Below are 20513 nucleotides of genomic sequence, written 5' to 3' on the forward strand. Positions count from 1 at the left end.
TCCGTTCGTCGTCCCCCACCCCCCGGAACCGGGGCGGGAAGCGGAGCCGCGCTGGCTGAGGGACAGCCTCCGCCACGAGGGGGAGGGGACACCGCCCGCCCCGCCGCTCCCCTCGCCCGCCCCGGCGCCCCCAGAGGCGGGCGGTCGCCGATTGCTCGCCCGCCGCCCCTCGCCCTGCCGAGGCGGCGCTCCCCTCCCCACGGCGCAGGCCTAGGCCGCCGGCAGGCGGGCGGGCCGGAGCGGTACCTGCGCTGGAAGTCCTTCTCGAAGGGGGCCAGGTAGGGGTCCCGTTCCAGCAGCTTCTGCAGTTTGGGCGGCTGCGGGGGTTGCGTGATGCCGGCGGCCGCCATCTTGCCTGCCGCGGGATCCGCGCTGTGCCGCGCCGCCTCTATATACACCCGCGGAGGGGGGCCGGGGCGGGCGGGCGGGCGGGCGAGGCGCCCCCTGCCTCTCACCACCCGGCGCCGCCCACCGGCTGGGGCAGCCCGCCGGGGCCGGGAGGCGGCCGCCTCCGCCGCCCCTCCCCGCTCGCCGTGCCAGCCGCCTGGGCCGCTCCGCGCTACGTTTCCCCCCCCAATACCCCACCCCCTCCCCGGTGCGGCGGTGTTGCGGCTCTGGGTGCCTTAGGAGGCGGGGGGGTGAAGGGGAAGTATTGGGGGTCTCTGTCCCTGCCTCCCCTTGGCGCATCCCTGGCGCTCTGCCGGCGGGGGGCTGATAGCGGGAAGGTGTGACGAGGTGGGGTGTAAAGAGCCGTTCTCCATATAACGGTGCGGGGTGTCGAAGCGGGCGGAGGCGGCCGCCTGTGGGGTGAGTTCGGACCGACACTGGGCCGCTGGCCGAGCGCCCGTGAGGCGGGGGGAGCGCAGCTGCCCACACTGCGCGGCCCCGAGCGGAGACCCGCTACGCCGCCGCTGAGGGCCCGGGCAGTGAGGCGAGGGGGCGAGCTGTGCCCCCTCAGTAGAGGGAATTAAAAGTGGTTGTCACAGCCGAGCTCCCCGGCAGGACAGGGCAGAGGCGAGCCAGCAGGAGGGGGGTGTCTGCCGTCGCTCGGCGGTCCCCAGATTGTTTTCTTAGTGTCTCTTTGATGTCTTTTTCAGTGTGTCTGTTGCCGGGTGAACTCTGCGTTCCCACACACAAAATCCCACACCACAGCCGCTCTCACCCCAGCAGATTTGGTGTCATCGTGAATGCTGGAATAAATTTCTCGACTGTTTGATAGGGTGCTGGCGTGCTCACAGACAAGCTCAGCAAAACAAGACTCCGGGGACATCCATGAGTTCTCATAAACACCATGTCTGTGAAGCAAAATGTCGCTTTACAGGACACATTAAAAAAAAATCCTAAACAAAGTAAGATTAGTTCAGCTGATCCTAATGCAGTTCTAAATGCTGAATAGCACAGGTAGATTGCTGTAGAAGTTATTGGCTTAATATCAACATGTCTCGTTTTTGGATAGGCCACCAAATATCCAAGGCAACTAATCACTAGCCTGACCATGCCTCTAGGCCAGCATTTAGCACTTTTATTTAAGGTCCAGCAATTTTGCTTTGTTTAGACATGTAGTGAGACCGTTTATTTAGAGGCCTCTTTTGAATGCTTTTTAGCCACGGTTTATGAACTTTTCAGCTCCTAGATACCTTAACCTTGTTTCCACAACCATCTCCTAAATTGTTATCCTCTGTTTGTGACTCATCTCTCCTATCTTGGCTTCCTCTGAATTTTAGTGCTGCCTCCCCTTCCTGTCTGCCAGATAACTAACGGCACGATGTGTAATGAACACTAGCAATTTATTTATTACTTTACCCAAAACTGGCTACAGTGAAAGTTTCCATAATGATTTGTGTCATAAACATTGTACATCTAACTATGCTATACTTCCTTCTTTGCAGTAGTTTCTAACTATACACACAAAAATCCAAGTACTTGTATCCTTTTTTTCCTTACAGAGTGTAACAAGTGTTCCCCATCCTAAGAATGAGTAGGAAATACTATTTGCTCTAGAAGTTGCCCCAGCAGAAGGCCTAAGCCATTTTTGTTTGGTTTTTGAAAGCAGCAGCATCTATGCTGTAGCAGAACTACCTATGTCATCTAGCTCTGATAAAGCAAGATTTCTGTCTCTTTTCCAGTGTCTACCATTTCTTCAGCCTCACTGGAGACTGAAAAGCTTGTTTTAAAATTACCTGTGCTTCTCAAAACTTTCTGCATGGCAGAGATTCCAGTGCCTGTATACTAAACCAAAGTTTGACAACTCTATAATCTTATTTTTACTTCTCAAATCATACTACGCACATCGTATTCTTTTGCAAGTGTGTCACTCATTCTCACAGTTAACTATTTTGGCAAACTGAGAAGAGAGAAATTCCACCCGAGTATCAAGATACAGGAACTGTGTTTTTTACTATGGTTACATGTTACCTGTGCTGCTGCTTTGGGGCTTCCAGCTGTTCAGTACTGGAGGGGTTGCCTGCCGTTGAAGTGGAGGTAGGAGGGCCATTCCTACAGCCTTTGAATTCATGAGCTTAGGAAACAGAAGCTTCACTTTTAGCACAGTCTCTTTGGTTTTTCTTGTCAGAAAGCGCAGGCAAATTCACAGTGCCATTATGAGCTGTTTAGCATAAACATGAGAGATTTATAAATCAGCATTAGCTATTTATGTAAACATAGGAATATAGCTGTGATGTTTGGCTTCTTGAAGGCTGGGACCCTTTCTTAACCTTCCTTTGGAAGATTTTAAGTGGAAATAACACAGTATCCACAGCCTCACATACAAGCAACCTTCAACTTCAGGAAGTTAAATTCTGCAAATAGCCCATCTCTATAATAGATAAAGCCCAAATGCTGTATTTAACTGTGAACTGGGAAAATGATAACCGTAGCATTTGTATCAATTCATGTTCCAGTTTACAATTTGGGCATGATTTTATCTGCCCGCTTTGTCACAAGTAACTCAAAGATACTAAGGCATATGTTACTGCGATCATATATTACACTGTGAGCTAGCTGAGACTCAAAGACTACTTTGGCTTTCAGGACACTGCCATTTAGTCCTCTACCTTGAGGCAAAAATGGCAGTTCAAACAATGAATATTGTCCCAACAACTGAATGTGTCGTTGTGCATTTGTCAGAGATTGATACAAAGCTGGCAGCAGTTGCTGCCAGTAGAAATAGGAAGAGAACTGTTTGTAATAAGTGCTTTTTTGGGGGGATAGCAGTGAATAATACAGCATTGGTGTCTAAGACATGTGTTTGGCACTTAGTTACCACTGAGGCTGCAATCCACTCAAAAATAGCATTTCGAAGGATGCTCATGCTGAAGTTCTATATACTTCAAAATGTTGAATAGCAATGCTGAGCAGTAACTGTATAGTTATAATTTTTATAGCATCAATTTAGATTTTTTTAAATATGCAAAGTTTAAGTAGAAAACAAAGGTTTGGAGTAAAGAACATTCAAGATTTGAGAAGCATTGAAAAGATAAAAATGGCTACTCATGTCATGCAGTACATCCATCTTGATGCAGTAATATTTTGCACTTATTTTGCAAAAGTTGGCAGAGAGGCTAAACTGTAGGAATTGGTTAGGAGAAGATCTTTTTTCATTAAGGCACTGATTCATATTCTCCCTCATCAATGGTATCTGTTAGTTTCTGAGCCAGACGAAATCTGTGTGGTCTCTGGACTTGACTGTCTCTTGTGGAGTCAGTTCCTGAGCTCCAGGTGCTTCTAAGCCAAGTGGCTCAGAGCAGACCTGGTCCCTGGTCCTTGCCTGGATCTGCAAGAGGGTCCCAGATCTGTCAAACTCAACTCTGGGGTACAGGATTCTGTACTACAGCTGTCAAGCACTATTGCTGGTCTCTATACTGCCCAATCCCACAGCTACGAAATTGTTATGAGATGCATAACATGCATGAGTTAGAGCATGGTCCCTGCCATCCTGGTTCTCAGGTTGCCTGGAGCAGGAATATTGTGAGGGTTTGCTTCTGGCCTGCAGGGAGAAAAAGAGACCAGTGGCCCATTTTTTTTTTTTTTTCCAATGTAGACATAAATGGGGCATTGCAAATAGACATACCTGGGTGCTACAGTGTGGTCCCAAATACCGTGCTCTGTTTTAGCTGTGGGCAGTCTAGACTCCTAGTTTAATCCAATTGAGAAGAGATTGCAAGTACCAAAGACAGCAAGATATTCTTTAACTCTACTGTTGAGAACATTTAAGAATTACTGATCTCTTAAAGTGACATGTCTATATCCAATATTTGTCATAATTTCAGTCAGAACTCCTCCCAGTTCCCGTTTCTTGAAAGCCTTTTTACATCTAGGTGTGGATGGCCCACTTTGGTTGCTTGCATGTGAGGAGCTTTAAGCATTTTTTTATCAGCATTGCACCTTTTGATGTCTTAAAGATGAGAAGTAGTCTGAGTAAGGACTGAATAACACAGGAATACATCAGCTGTCTTTCCCCTGTGCCAATACTGCAGCCCACAAGGGGCACTATTAAGAAAAGACATTCCCGTGGAAAGAGGCAGCTGTTCAAAAAGATTCAGGTTTCATTATTCCACAAGAATGAATTCTTGAGGGATTCCCCGTGTCTTTTATAGAGGTGTCAGACATCTGAGCATGTTACGGTACACATTCTAGCTCCCCATCTTTGGACTGATTTCTACATGTTCAGTACATAACACAAAATGGAGTTAAAAATTTGAAACAAAACTATTTTATTTTGCCACATTGCCCAGCTATACTTACCCCTATGTTGAGGTTTGATTGTGAGGTGACAATAACACTGTGGCAGATGTATTGTTAACCCCCCTTCTCCCCCTTCAGCCCCTCCCTCTCCCCCCTTCCTACTAAGGACAGGTGATTGGGAGGGAAAGAAGGACAAAGAGGAGAGAGTTGGAAAAATTAAAAATGTCTTATTAATGCTACCAATAAAAATAGAAAATAATACAAAATATACAAAACCAATCTTGAAAGTCCCCGCAACTGCTCCAGCAGATGTAGTGCTGGCACCTGAAGTCCTGGACTGGACTCTGCAGCCAACCGGAACTGGATTCAGTCTGTCACTAGGCCTCAGTTCACAGGGATGACTCACAAGGTCCTCTCCTAATGTCGGCCATAAGGAAAAAGGGACGAGATCCTCATGATCTCCCACTTTTATATGAAGTATCATGTGAATGGGATCGTATACTCAGTCAGTTTTTGGTCACCTGTTTCTCATTGCCCCTCACATGAGATGTGCATCCCTTCTTATCAATGACCTCGCATTCCATTGCTATGTCTACCAAAACATATATCTGGCCTTTCAGAAGAGTGCATTTAATAAGAAGGTTTTAGCTGACAGGCAAATTCACTAAAAGAGAAACTTGTTTTTAACAAAACCAGGACACCCTATTACTTATTCAAGAAACCATAGTAAATGAATTGTCACTCAGATTTGATAAAAATAACTCTCTCAAAAAAATCTGTTAACTTCTTAATCATCACTTATTTTAGTAGTCTTCTTAGACAGGTCAAATATTTGAAATGGAGATTAAACAACCTACTTATCCCTTCCTTTGGATTCTCCAAGGTGAGACACATAAGAGAAAATAAATGGTCAGTGTTGCACAGCTGCTGCTAAGGCTAGACCTCAACAGCATGTCACAGTTTCATAGTTAAAACTGCACTTCTATACATATGAAGAACAAAGCACATATCCTTGAAAATTGCAGCAAACATTCCAAGAATCCATTGGTATATTCATTAATTAGTTTCTAGGTTTGGGGATTTCATCTTTGTTTTTGGTTTTGGAGTTTTTTTAAGAAGTGTAGGGTGTTCACTGAAACTATCACTTAAGGTCTTACCTTTTCCCGTCATGGTATCAGGAGCTTTAAGTAACAGCACATCTTTAAAAATCAAAACTAATGTACAATCTGAAATACTAAAAAGCAAGTTTCAGAGTTGTCAGATTCCAGTAAGTACACGTGATGGGAATGCCATTTGCACTTACCATGCAGAGCAAAATGAAAACACATCCCAACAACTTGAAAGTCCTAGATAATGGCTGCTTCTTGGTTTCACAATATTGCAGTATTATTATGATTTGGCATCCTTATTTTGTATAAAAGTATCAAAAAATGTAAATACCTTTCATAGTTGTTTACACTGTAATCAAGACACTTCCAAGTGTGATACCAATTAAAAATATCAGCAGATGTAGAACAATATTTGTAGAGAAAAATGCCTATGAGTCTCACTAAAAAAGGGTGTAATTTAGCAGAAAGTCTTTAGTTTCAAGTAAGAATTTGTCAAACACTTTAAAAATACAAAATACAGGAAAACTTTAGTAATATCATAATATTTTTGGACTTTGTGTACACTCTGTTGTATTTATGCCTTCTGTATGCTTTACTTTGAAAGTAATTGCCAATCGTAACAGCCTTGTACAACTGCCAATACTGCTGTTTCCTGATATTTGCGTATGTGTTTATTTGTTGAGAAAACATAAAACATTTGAGACCCTCTCCTTTATGCCATCCTCACAACATTTGGTAAGCATCACCTCTGCCTTACCAATCTGTACTTATCTCTAACATTTAGGAAATAAGTAGCTTGTGCTCTCCAGGATAGTTGTCCCAGAGGAACATTCATGCTATTATTGCAGTGGGCTTCCCTAACTATATATTGCTATTAAACGAGCAACTTATTAACACTAGCCAAATATTGTATGGTTTATATCCAAACACTTAGAATTAAGAATGAAATGCCACAGCTTCAGCAGCAATTTTTCTTTCTTGTTGTTCATTGCCAGGCCTTTCCTAAAATCCCTGAGAAATAATCTTGCCTAGGAGGTCTCTTGAAGGCTGGTTGCGTAGTCTCACATTCTTCCCTGACACACTACGGGCATTTTGGCTGTCTGGCCTTTTTCTCAGAAGAGAAAATGAGGTTGCCAGATATTCGTTCAGAGGGTAACACAGCTAATCCTGGGGGAGGTTAAGTGAGGTGAGAAGAAAGGAGGAAATGCATGTTGGTAATGCTCTGACAGCCGTGTCAATAGAAATTCATTAATATGTGTAGAGCTATTTTAGTTTTCAAAAAGCTGGATAGTATCTAAGTTGCATTCATGAATTAAGTGTGCACTGAGTTCACCACAAGAAAAGCAGATGAATCCAGTGCGAATTTTCTGTGAAGTGCAGAAATTTCGAAAGCCCAGAACGCTTTCTGCAGACAGTCTTTTAGATCTTGGCTGTGTTAGTTGGGGTTTCATTTTTAATGGCAGTCAGTGGCAGTTGAGCAAATTGATTCTCAGGTGTGACCAATGGTTTTGAATGAACAGAAAGATGGGACAGGGACATGTTCCTTAGCACTACACTCAAAATCTTTCTATAGGCAGAAGAGAACACCATATATGAAACTAAGGATTTAAAGTTAGTCCAGTAAGTGTTTCAATAGCATAATTGTCCAAATTATCTGCTTCATATGAAAAAGCTCCACTCTTATTAACAGTGCAATTTAAATTGTTATACAGAAAACATTCTAGCAGCTATGCCTTTTCTCTTAATATTATGCCTCCCTTCCCAATGTGCCTCTAGATCCTAAGGTTTAAAGTTCAAGTCTTCCTCAGGCAGATGGGAGCATATGTGCTATAACATGGCATTGGCCTCCTGAGGTCTTTGCCACACACAGACTGATGTTCACGGGAGGGGTGGGTGTCTCCCTCCTCAATTTCGAAGTTCCCAGCTGAAGTCTGACAACTGCACAACAGCCTCTCCCCAATGCAGTTGACCTTAAGGATGCTGTTGGTAAGTCAGGGACTGCCTGGGGCTGTCAAATCCTTTCCCCCAGCAGCACTCACAGACACAAGCTCACATGGGTTTGGTGAGAAATGGCAAAAAATCATGTGTACAAGGCTAAAATTCCCCTTGTTGGTAGAGGGTCTGTTAAAAGCAGGTTGATTGATACATGACTCCAGCAGAAATGTTGCAAACTCTCCTATGACTCCGAACTTCTTAAGAGGACTGAGTGATGACTCTTGAAAATAATTTTTTTCCAATGTAGTCTTGTGTGATGATAACACTTTGGGGTCTGAAAGTTTAATGAAGTATAACCATTGTACAATCACTGAAGCTAGTATAACAACTAAAATTACACCTGTAGGGTGTACAGCAAAGTTCAAGTTTCTGAAGACACCAGAGACCATAGTCTTGCTTTTAAGATAATGATGTAATTTGCATCTTTACATTGCATGTGTGCCTGTCATTGGACATGTTGCACACTGAGATAGTTAATGTGATTTCTGCATGTATATGAACATAACCAAATCCTACATAGATAATGTCACAATCACTGGAGCAATTTCGTAATAACATCTTGGGCAAATTCTGATTTAAGCAATTTTAAAAACATTGAAAACTCATATCCTGACATATGTAATGCGTGTCTTGAGTTGTTTTTCTGGAATCTGCTTAAAGAGACCATGAAGAACATCTATCATGTTCAATAAGCCATCTTCATAAATGCACATCTCTCCTCTCAGAAATGCTATAGCTACAGATCTCCAGAGTTACCTGATTAGCTGTAATTGAGTGAACACATGCACACACATTTGTATGAGGAACACAGGTATACACAGATTACTAAGAAGTACATCTGTCGTCACACAGAGAAACAGGTTTTCTCTTGGAGATGAATCTTCTAGGTTGGATCCTTTGTCTCTTTATCACCTATGTTTGTATTTTGCTCTTGTTTTTAAACTCAGCCATGGTATTTGAGTTAAAAGAAAAGTAGTATGACTTTCACTTTTCCTATATACATATATCATAATAAAAATATTCAGTAAAGTAAGCAATGTGCAACTTATGGTATGCATACATTTGGAAGGCATTGCTTATACTATGCTATCTGTGGAAGATAAGCAAATATTAATAGTTATCTTAGTTATCCAGGCTAAAGCACCTCCCTCGGTATGAATTTCTGATGGTATCCAGGTTAATTAGCTGCATTTCTGTTTCCTGAATACATTTATGTTAAAGTACATAATAATGAAACAACTACTTCATTAGTATCTGGTAAGAAAATTTACTTTGTATATTAGATAACTTTAGTAATATTCCGTCCGTTTTTGTTTTGCTTTGGTTCTGTCTCTTTGTAACAAAAACCTGAACATTTATATTTTAAGTCAAATAACAATCTTTACAATTCTATTTACATTTTCACCTTAAGATATTAATTACAATAATGTATTATATGGGAAAATTCTTGTTTTCTGATCCCAATTCCATTAGAGTTTAAGGGTTGGTGGCTCTCAGTCAGTGTTCCTCAGTTTCAAATACCCTTCTTTGATAATCTCTTCGAGCCTTTAGTTTCTCTCGCAGAATTCTCCCTGGATGTTGGATTCAGTTGCCCGATCTTACTCAAGAAATGGTTGATATCACTGCCCAATCTGATTTTATTTTAACTAGCCACTTGGTGCAGATATTTCTCACATGTGTGCGGTCTGCTCCTGCAGCAGGGCATCATGCTTCAGCAGTCACACTTCTCGCAGCAGTTCTGCTTTCTCCTGCTTGAATATTCAGCTCCTTTGTTTGTTAGCACTTTGTTCTGTTCCTCTGCCTGCTTGATCAGAATAGCCTTCTGAACTGCACAAATCACAACCTCTGCCAAGTATTTGGGTTTTTTTTTGCATTATATTATCTTCTCAGACAACATCCAGTCTCCTCATTTTCCACTTGTCCTTTAGTTCCACTGGGACAGTAGGCCATCCCCAATGATCAAGTTGTACTTCAGTGCCTGCAAAGGTGAGGCATAAGCAATTAATTGCTTTTACCTTATGCCAGTTTTCAGTTAGTGATCTGGTAGGGGGCTTGTTGCATGTATTGTCCCATGTATTCCCCAGTTTTCTCATGTTGTTTACATGTGTATGTTTGTGCTAGGTCTGACTGTTTTCTTACTACACTATTCCCTACCACTGCATCCTTGCATGGACTACTTTTCTGCTTGTTTTTACTTTGTCATCCCCAAAGTAAATGCTGATAAAAATAGCAGTTGTAACAGCCTCTAAGTCATACACAGTCATGGGTTCTTTGTTTTTCTTGTTTACTATTATTTAGTGTCCCCTAGATCACTTCCTCCCTCATATGGGTTGCTAGCTCATTCCATAGTGTGCCAATATCTATAGGCCCTAAAACTAAATGCATTTTTGTATCCAGGACATCCACTACAGCTCTTTAAATGCACCCTGGTCCTAATTCAAGGTTTGTCTGTCTCTACCATATACAAAACTTTGAACACACTTTGACAACTTTTTCTGCTCCTAATGTACCTCTACTTGCTTTGGGCTTCTGATCATCCAGATGATACAATCTTTCAAATTCTGGTCTTCCTTTTAAAATTCATACAGTGTTACACATCCACTCATAGTGGGTAGTTGCCACTGCAGGAACTGAGTGATTTGCAAGGATCTTGACCTCAAAGACCCCTGGTGAATATGCCATTCCCTCAGCTCAGCCATTTCTTCTAAAAAAAAGAGGAAGATGGATGTTTCTAGGATCAAAGTGGGCAGTCCAGTAAGGGGTTGGATTTGGTTTTCTCCTTCCTTGATTCCCTGTCAGTCTACCTGATTTTGTCCTTTACAGATAAGCCATAATAAAAACAAAATCTGTACTTGGCTGGGCCATGAGAAAGGAGCAGAGATCACCCTGGACTATGATCAGAGGCTTTTAAAACAAGTATCAGCAAACTTTGGGTTTCTATCCAGTCTCCACCTATCATCACCTTGCTCAGGTTGCCATATATTTTCTCCTTTCTCTCAGATTTTCAGCAATCTGTCAGCTTGCACCGCAGAGACTTCTACCTACCCAAGCAAGGTTTGCCTGGAGTGAGCTGCAGCCAGATCACAGAGTGATATAAATACTGTTTCTTGACTTTCGTCAGATCGTTAGAGATCCTGATTCACCTGGGCTGCCCAAAATTCATTTGTTTTACTGTAAATGAGATACCTGCCAGGACATGGGAATGCACACCCACTGCATTCTGTCTGGTCTTCTATGATGACTATAGGCTTCTGCTTACAGAAGTTTTTGTGGGGGGTTGGTTGCTCACCAACATACTAAAAGGGTTCACAGAAGGGTTTGCCCACATTCACCACTCAAAATCTTGTGTACTACACCATATACATAGCACTAAGAATTTACTGTTAGTCCAGTAAATATTCTAGCAGTTCAAATTATCTGATTAATATAAAAAAACCTCACTTTTCTGACATTATGGTCACCTTTCCAATGTGCCTCTGGGTCCTGAGGTCAGCAGTTTAGGTCTTCCTGATGCAGATGAGAGAGGGGGCTTGCTTTACAATAAGTCATCAGCCATTGAGGTCTTCATGAGAGGAACAATGATGTTCTTGTTGGGAGGTTATAATTCCTCAGTCTGGAGTACATTTGGTTTTATTTTTAAACCTTTTCCTTATACCATCTGCTTCCCTCTCATTGATTCCCAGCTAGTTTGAATATTGGACAATATCTTTACTTCAGGGCTTTCAGCAGATATCTACCATCCTCTGCAATTTTATTCCACTATTATACAAATGTTAACTCTACTAAAATCAGTAGTTTCAGCAATACAAAACTGTAATTCCTTAGTGCAGAATCTAGGAGACAGGTTAGAGAGTAGTTGATTTTTCAAGTTCACAGTAGTTTTGCTGAAGTACATAGTCAGCAGAGCTGTATAAAACTGGAAGTCATTTCATTGTTAAGTTCAAATTTGTCATGTAGCTACTTGAGTAAAGGATCTGTAAATGGAAGTCATCATGAACATTTCTAATGTTGCAGTATAAAGGCCCATTTTGCAGCCTGCCTGCAATTTAGTAGTTTGTCATATAAAATATACAAAACTTGAGTCCAGTATCTCTTCCAATTTGTTCTGGTTTTACAGAGTTTGCCAAATTTATGTTAGAATTTGACAAAGGCTATGAAAAGCCTTATATCCGTGACTGTTGGGGCCGTGAACAAATCAGCTGATTGTGTGCTACTCTCTTACATTAACCAACTATTCTTAGATAAATATGCTATAGAAATACTTACGTTTCAAAATGCTTTGTCCTGGTGAAAAAATACAATTTTTTTTATGTCTTGTTTTACTCCAGCTCTTTTTCCTCGAAGAATCTGAAATACAAACAATTGTGATAGGAAAAATGAGTTACATGAACAAGTAGGCACACTGAATCTCTGGAAGTCATCTACCATTTATTTTGTGCCATCACTGACTCTCATAACACACTGTTCTAGCCAAAATTATTGTTATATACTTTTGCCTAAATATCAACCTTCTATAAATTTAACATTTTTTTATCAGTGATTAGTTCACTGTCTCTGGTCAGTCAGGTCATTAGTAGCTAAATACCAGCCATGTTAGTACACTATAAAGAAGAAATCCATTCAAAAGTATTTCATGTCTTACCCCCGTTAAAACTTAGTCTCACAAACCACACTAACTCCTCTCCAGACATCTTTTTGTTGATCATCTGGCTCTTTTACTTTGAGCAGTTCAGGCAATAATTTATGTAAATGAAGAGATTTCTTTGTTCATAAAATCATTGTCCAAATTGTTAGAATTATTTGTTCTATTTTCTCCGTCTGCTATTTCAGCTGCACACAGTTAAAATACTGAGTTGCTCTTACAATTCATTAATTATCTGTTTCTTCTTGACCTATGCACTCCTTCAGCTGTCTCCAGTTACTCCTGTGTTCTCATCTGTTTCAACACATGCACAAGAAAAACTCACAAAGCTTTCCATCCTGGGAGCTGAGTCATCCTCTAAATCAGGACCATCATCCTCGGAACACAAAATCTTCTGCAGAACTTAAGGGCAAGTAATACCTATGTGATTTTACATAGGATGTTTTAGCTTCTCTTACTTTAAATTACTTGTGTGTCTGACTGAAAAGCACACATAAAGCAGTTTCCACCAAAAATTTCATATGTATTCATACCATATGTGTTATCTAATGCCAAAAACTTAGTTATCCTTCTCAGTTCTATTTCCTTTACTTTTTAATTGACGTTTCAAAAAACACTTCACTGGTTTGGGTTTTTGTACATACATCTAATTTCTGTGAACTATGACTACTTTCCTGTCATCCAGGAAACCCCCAATGCTCAAGAAACAGAACCTCCTGTACAATCACATTGCTATTCCAATCATACCATGGAAAGACGCTCACGGTGAATACCAATCTGTCTTAAGTCATCTGATATACCTAACATTTAAAAGGGCTGATTAATGAGGACCTATGTTAGACATCCTGAAAGTGAGGAAAAAGCAAGACCAACCATTTATTTCTTATCCTTTTCTTAGCAGTATAAAATAAACATACACATTCTTCGTATTTTTAAATGAACAGACTTGCTTCTAATCTTGTCTCAATGCTCGCCAAAAAAGTATACACTAGTAGGTTGAAACCACTCTAGCACTACTACAATTTTTTAAAACTATGACTTTTCCTATGAATGTCCAGATTACTGGGTTACTTGCAGCTCTGAGTAAGATTTGCATGAAGACTTCTGAAGAATTCTGTGTTTGAGTTGTGTTACATTGCTTGAAATAAAGCTGATTTCTCCACTATGTTTCTTTTCATGTTTTAGAATTTTTTTATGCTAGCTCTGTTTTTATGGATAAATTTGAAATCTCCAAAATAATACTCCTCTTTGGGTTTTCCTTGCCTTGTCTATTTGCATATTTATCTTCTCCCTATCACTTGTCCAGCTCTTTTGTTTAATGTGGTGGTGGTTTTTTGTTTTGTTTTGTTTTTCTCTTTATTTTACAGTAAGTCATGTGTCATTGGTATTCTTAAGGAATTTAAAGTTACATAGAAGAAAACTGAGCCCCATACCGATGGATAAGGCTTTATGGTTTCTCAGTGATCTCATTGCATGTTGGTGAAGGGACAGGACTGTGTCCTATGAAATGCAAGACTCATCAAAATATTTCCCTGGTTGTTTTAAAGAGTTGGACAAGGAGTCATTCCTTTTCTGTAAAATGAAGCATGGGTATTCATAACTGTAAAAGAAAAAAAAAAAATACAAAAAAACAGAAGAATCACTGCCGTGTGTTGTTTCTCATTTTTCTAATTTCCTTTCTATAGAATAAAGCATGGATGCTCATATTAATAATAATAATAAAAAAAAACAACATTATCACCTGTTGTCTACTGCTTTTCTTAAATCCATAAATGTATTGCAAATATAACTTAAATCATAAGTCAGGTGTCTTGCCCCAGTCTTTCATCTTTAGAATAAAGTGAAATATTTCAGCTTCTAGCATCGGACCTGTTTGTTCACATGCTTTAATTTGTATGTGGGGGCCCAATGTTTCGTAAACATCAAGGACACTTTCAACACTGACACAATGGTGGGGAACTGAGGAGGATTCTGTTGTATTTCTGTAGTAAATTGCATTCATTTTATAACCTATACAATACTCAAAAACACAAAACCAAACCTTTTCAGAAATATGAATCAGGTTCATGTATTTTATGTGCTGCTTTGAGTGCAAGTTTGCATAATAACTGAAAGAGGTTTGATTAGTTTTATTCTCTTCATTCTTTTCAAATAAGTCTTTTGGATTGCATATTATCTCTATCGGTAAAATGTACAAAATCTTCTCTGATAACTTTCCATTATATTAGAGAAGAGCCTTTAATTTGTTTTGTCTTACATTGTAAACATGGATAGTTCAGAAAAAAAAAATCTTTTTCCAAGAATATGGTGTGTAAATATAATACTGTCATTTATAGTTAGAGATATGCAAAGGCTGTAGCTGTGTGAGCTATTTAAAAATCAAAAGCAGCACAGTCAGAATGTAGTCATGTTTGGAGGAGCAGTACATAAAAGTTATCCCTCAAGAACATATCCTTCTAAAGGGTAACCAAATATAATTGTTTCACGTGGTGCTGTATGATTGAGATGACTTGGAATTCCCCCTCTTGTAACACTTTTAATCTAGCTGTTAAGTTTGACAAGGTAAGGTTAAGTCTTCTCCTGTCACGGGTTAGGAAATACTTGTAGTGCTAAAAATAGCTCATTAAAGGTGGATGGAAAATCTTGCTTTCCAATGTACATATTAATTACCATAACACTCAGTGAATTTATCTTTGCTGGCGGAATGACATACCTTGCTGCTGTATCAATGAAAACTGTTTCTTGATGATTAAAATTGTCACTTCCCTGAAATAACTAGGTCCAGTGAAGTAAAATCAGGGAAAGTAGAGCAAGATTTTGTAAAAATATGTGGTCCTATTCTAAGCAAACAGCACCTATTTCTTTTCAGAGAGAATTTGAATTGTACACAGGACTTTATTGAGTCAGTAAACTCAGATGATCTGATCCACTGTTGTTTTCGACTTCACATGACCCTCTGCTGAATTAGTGGTATTGCAGCAATGTCACTTGACAGCAGAAAACTTGTTACTTAGTAAACTTGCCAGTATGCTTGAACCTTAGAACTTCAGGTGAGCAGTGCCAGGGACATCTGTGGCCTGAAGGCAGAAACAAAACACTCCTGGAAAACTCTAGGTAAGGAAGAAGAGCTGGAGAATATGTACATTATCAGATATATGTGTGCTTCCATGGAAACACCCCTTTCCCACATTCTCTACCCCAGCACAGAGAATCACTGTGTAACCACACTTTAAGATGTACAATGCCTTCTTCTGTTCAATCTAAAATAATTTTTTACCATCTCCCAGAGTGCGGTGCAGTGCAACTAAAATATACCTCTAAGAAATTAGTGATATATGCGGCCTTCCTCAACTTTCCTTTCAGCTGCTGAAATAAGATACTCGTTTTCTCTAAAGTGTGTGTAGATGGATGTCCAGAGTTTATGAGCGGCCAAATGTGTGACTTAGGGATAACTGCCAGAGTTGCAAAGCAAACAAGAAGCTGCCTAGCACTAGATAGTGACAGTGCTTGTCTAAAATCCAGTTAAGGATCCACTGTTCCTAGGAAGAAGTGCAATCCATCAGTAGAGTTTTTCCAATAAAACAGACATCTCCAGGTCATTATCATCATGAAGTGACAAATTAAGTATAGGAAAAAGGTTTCAGTATACCTTCAAAGCACATGGTACTAGGGGGAAAGATGCTAAATAAACAATCTCTGCATAATTAGGAAGAAGATAAGGAGTCTGTTACTCAAAGTGTAGTGGTAAATAAAAGTAAAACTAAGTAATACGTAATTGAGAATGCTTTATTTTCATGCCTTTAATAAAAATTTGTGGTATCTTCTTAGAACTTGGCCAATTTTTCAACAAAAAGCTAACCAAAAAAGATGACATAATTATTTATATACCTAGCCATGACACAATCTGGTATTGAAGGGAAATAGAAAGCATTAATTCTTTTAGAAAGTTTTTCTCCAGTTAGTGAAAATCTTTTCTATGCATTCGAAAACTTGTCTAATATTCATATCTGGAAATTTGAGTTCCTTTGTCTTGTTCTGACTGAACTTGCATGATATTCCTGTTAGCTGTAGATACGTACCACATTTCTGATGCTAGATGTTTGGCATGGCTAGTTCAAATACCGTTTTGAGTGATTTTTCTTGGGCAGTCGTTTAAAATCTGTTGCATCTATAATCACAGAATCACAGAATGGTTGGAGTTGAAAGGGACCTCAAAAGATCATCTGGTCCAACCCACCTGCTAAAGCAGGTTCACCCAGAGCAGATCACACAGGAATATGCTCAGGTGGGTTTTGAATGTCTCCAGAGGAGGAGACTCCACAACCTCTCTGGGCAGCCTGTTCCAGTGCTCTGGAACCTTCAAAGAAGTTTCTCCTCATATTCAGATGGAACCTTCACACTTCAGTCTGTGCCTGTTTCCCCTTATCCTATAACAAGCGTGTGATCATCAAACCCCCAAAGGAACAGTAAATTACTGAGCATGTTCTTTTACCAATTTGACTAAATATTTCCAGAAAAATTTTTTAGTATTTGTTGACTGGCAGACAGCAGTACCTTTATATCCAATAGTACTGTCTCCCATGGGACAAGAGCAGTTGCTGGACCTTGCCTCTCCCTAATCTCTTCAGCACACAGACAGTCTTTCTGAGTGACAGGGCTCTGCCCACATATTACTGCAGCAGAACTCCCCTGAGATGCTCTCTGTTAAAGCTGATGAGCATATAGTATCCCATATTCTTTATTTCTGCATTCAGATTTCCTTCTCGGAAGTGCATCCCTTAAGTGGCTGGATTTCAGTATGTTTGCTTCTTTCTAGTTTGAGTGGCCAACAGATACCACTTTTTGCCCAAGCCCCAAAGAGATATCTCGTTGTTCCTAACCTTATTAACATGATAAGACAAACAATGACAGTTTGCCTCTGCATGACACTTCTCTCTGGGTAGCAGACCAGCATGTAGTGACTCACAACCTCTCCTGGAACCGTTTTACAGAAAACGGCAAAATGTTTCTCCATCTGTATCTTAATGTAAAGCTTACCCACTCCAATATATGAAGGAAGTTGACTTGCTGCTGGTCTGCCAAGCAGTATTGCCTATGTCACAGGTCCCTCGCTCAGCACCCATCATGTTTTTCACTGCTGCTCTGGAAACAGGCAAAGTAGGTAATTCCTCAGCTAACAATCCCACCATTTCTCATTTCACAACTCTTGATATATTCTTGGAAATACTGCTAATCACAGTCTGGTTCCCTCTTCCTTGATTCTTTGATACTTTTGAGCAAATTCATTATGAAAATATCAAGCAGTTAAACTGAGATATGTGTAATATTAATGAAACAGATATCCCCCACAAGTTCTAATAAAGTCAGAGGCAGTTATCCTGCTGGTTAGCTTTCACTCAGCATAAGGAAGAATCAAATCATGTCCCTTTATTACAGTTGTTAGAGAAACCTAAGGCTGTTTATTTTAACTACTACATTAACTTAACATGATTGTTTTGAATGGGATGATTCTTGGTAGCATTACAGATGGCAAAAAGGAATTTTTTTGAGGATCCAATCCTTTAGCCAGCCCAGGCAGCCAACTTTTATTCCTCCCTTCTCAGAGAAACATCTGTGAGAGAAGTGGTGGCAGGCTGAAGCCTCAGAGGAGTTCTCAAGGCACAGCTCACAGAAAAGCCAGTTTACTGTAGTTCATTTCCTAATCTGCTTCATGCCACTATACAGTACTATATTCATCCTTCTCACCCTCAGGACTTCTTTTTTTTTTTTTAACCTGCGACATCTAAAGGCAAGTTACAGACCTTATTTAATACTGAAGAGAAGGAAAGTTAATTGGGTTGAAAATGGTAATGATGCATCAAATCTTGTCTTAATCTGCAGTGCTCTTCCTGCTCTCAGGATGCCTAAGTGCACCTGCATCTCAGAACAAAGGCTTGAACATGGATTTTTTATGTGTTGCACTCGGCTCTTCCCTTGACTCTTTATCAGTGGCACATTAAACAGTGAAACAAATGTGAATCCCACAGTATTTCTTCTCATTCTGTTTCTGAGTAAGAGCAGGTATATGCTTGAGACTTTTTTGATATTTATTGCCTCAGTTAAAGCATAATTACCTATGTGAAAAGGAAGGGGATTAACCACCTTCACTTTAGCTGAGACCTCTATCACCTTTACATTTCAGGCTTCTATTTGGTTCTTCAGCTATTTCAATTACCAGTCAAGGAGGGTTTTAAGTCTGCAGTATAATACTACTTGCAATTACTAGTAAATAGCATTTTATAGCATTAACTAGCCTGTCCTTACCACATCCTTTTCAGGCAGACAAATCAATGTTATTATCCCCGTTTTACAAACACATTGATTAAGTGACTTGCCTAAAGGCCACACATCAATTTCAATGGCAGTGCCAAGATTAGCACAGAGGAATTTCTGCATTGCAGTCACAGAAGAAGTGATCTGTATTATCAAGTCCCTCCTTGCCCAGAAACAAGCAATCACTTCTTAGACACGTAGTCTAGATAGCATTTACCCACTTCACATCCGCCATAAGCATGTGTGCTTTATCTACCTGTTAAGCTGCTCTTTGTTGGTGGCTCAAAACCATTCCCAGTATGTCTCTAACACAGGAAACTTTTCTATTTACCTCCTGGTTTCAGCCCAAGGGCTGGAAAGTGCTGCCTGGAGAACCCATGAAGCCCCCATGGCAACGGCTGAGGAGGTGGAGGCAGAGAGCAAGTGAAGGAAGAGGGGCTCGTGCTGCTCTCCGAAGGGCAATATGGAGCTGAGCAATGATCAGAGGCAACAGCAGGGGCACGATTATAAAGAAATCAGGAAGATCTTCGACCATTTTAAGGGACTTGTTTTTTTTCTTTGCCACTCCAATTGGGCAAATTTTCAGTTTTTAGGTTTCATATCACAGGTGCAATTTTCTGTTGCTGCTGTAGCTACTGTTTGGAAATTGTGGTAGTTGCATTTGTAACATTGGAAGTTGAGTCTTCATCTAGTGTTCATCTCCTAACTGACTGATGAGTAACAGACCTTATTGCATGTTCGTGTGCTGTGTACGACAAATGAAAGTGTAACAAGTAACATTATAGCATGTAAAAATCTGTTAGACAATACTGAGTTTCTAAGGTTAAAAGGCTTCTCTGTTTACAAGCAGTTATTTCTACAGAAACATATGATGCTGGCTGTATTTGTTTCCCCTCCAGAACAAGTCAAGTCTTCGCTACCTGGGAAAACAAACAAACCACAGAAACTCAGGACAGCACTTTTAACAGCTAATTAAGGCCATCCACATGTAAGGGTGTCAATGTTTTGTTCTGATTTAGGTACAATTCACAAGATCCTCCTGACTCAACTTCTAAATGTAACAGAAAATGAAAATAATCATAAATCTTTTGAACCACAGTAGTATAGTTCGTCAGCAGATTCACAAATCTGTCGTTAAAGCCCACGGCGTCATTTGCCAACACCTGATTTTGACTTAGTCATTGAAGCTGATACTGTGCCAATGTCTGAAAGCAGATACATGGAAAAATTGTCCAGCATTTATGATAGATATTGGTATTTCAGACCAGAATCCCAGGCAATGAATTATATTCTTAATAGCCATACATGACAAAGTTAAATTTAGAAGTAGATTTTAAAATAGTTGCCAAGTTTTTAGCTGAAGGTCATTTGTACTTCTTTTTTTTCAATTATTTTTTTAACCCACGCAAGTGTAGACACTCAAAGCAAATGTGTGAACTTATCATTAAAATACCTCAAATATTAGCCATATGAATTATTCATTTGCCTTTTTTTTCTGGGCTTTTAAAAGATTATTTCTTGCATGAAACTAACATCATGCAATTTATTACTTGTGAGTCACCTGTAGATTGCAGTATCAGAATTGTTCAATAGGTTTATGCCTGTCAGAATTTTATATTAGCTCAATTATTCATTTACAACAAAAAAATAAAACATCTTTCTAAACGAATGCTTAGGCGTATGTGTTTTCTTGGCACTTCATTGGCTTGGTCTTCTGTGCAACTGTAGTTCATACTTTTCCACCTCAGGATTATTAATATGTCATACACAGA

At 40.0% G+C, this 20513-nt stretch overlaps 1 protein-coding gene and 2 long non-coding RNA genes across 8 annotated transcripts in view; 2 read left to right on the top strand and 1 right to left on the bottom strand.

Moving 5' to 3' along the window:
* The window catches only part of GBE1 (1,4-alpha-glucan branching enzyme 1), a 157769-nt gene extending 157340 nt beyond the window's left edge, over positions 1 to 429 (bottom strand). For 4 of the 5 annotated variants that reach the window (XM_071809837.1, XM_071809831.1, XM_071809826.1 and 1 more), the window contains exon 1: positions 247 to 428. In XM_071809837.1, the coding sequence (XP_071665938.1) occupies positions 247 to 350 (104 nt within the window). In that variant the 5' untranslated portion in view covers positions 351 to 428. Of the gene's footprint in view, positions 1 to 246 lie in introns of all 5 variants that reach the window. The other variant, XM_071809839.1, reaches the window with a different exon arrangement.
* Positions 1 to 20513, top strand: part of LOC139828157 (uncharacterized) — a 44431-nt gene that overhangs the window by 460 nt on the left and 23458 nt on the right. The window lies entirely within an intron of this gene.
* On the top strand, positions 7 to 20410 carry LOC136116424 (uncharacterized). 2 transcript variants are annotated; one of them, XR_011739489.1, is made up of 5 exons: positions 7 to 278; positions 1098 to 1349; positions 12696 to 15543; positions 16610 to 16714; positions 19086 to 20410. It is a non-coding gene; the product is annotated as an uncharacterized lncRNA (long non-coding RNA). The 2 variants fall into 2 exon arrangements; XR_010653416.2 differs by lacking the exon at positions 16610 to 16714.

Source organism: Patagioenas fasciata, chromosome 1 (genome assembly GCF_037038585.1).
Source record: "Patagioenas fasciata isolate bPatFas1 chromosome 1, bPatFas1.hap1, whole genome shotgun sequence".
Taxonomy (NCBI): domain Eukaryota; kingdom Metazoa; phylum Chordata; class Aves; order Columbiformes; family Columbidae; genus Patagioenas; species Patagioenas fasciata.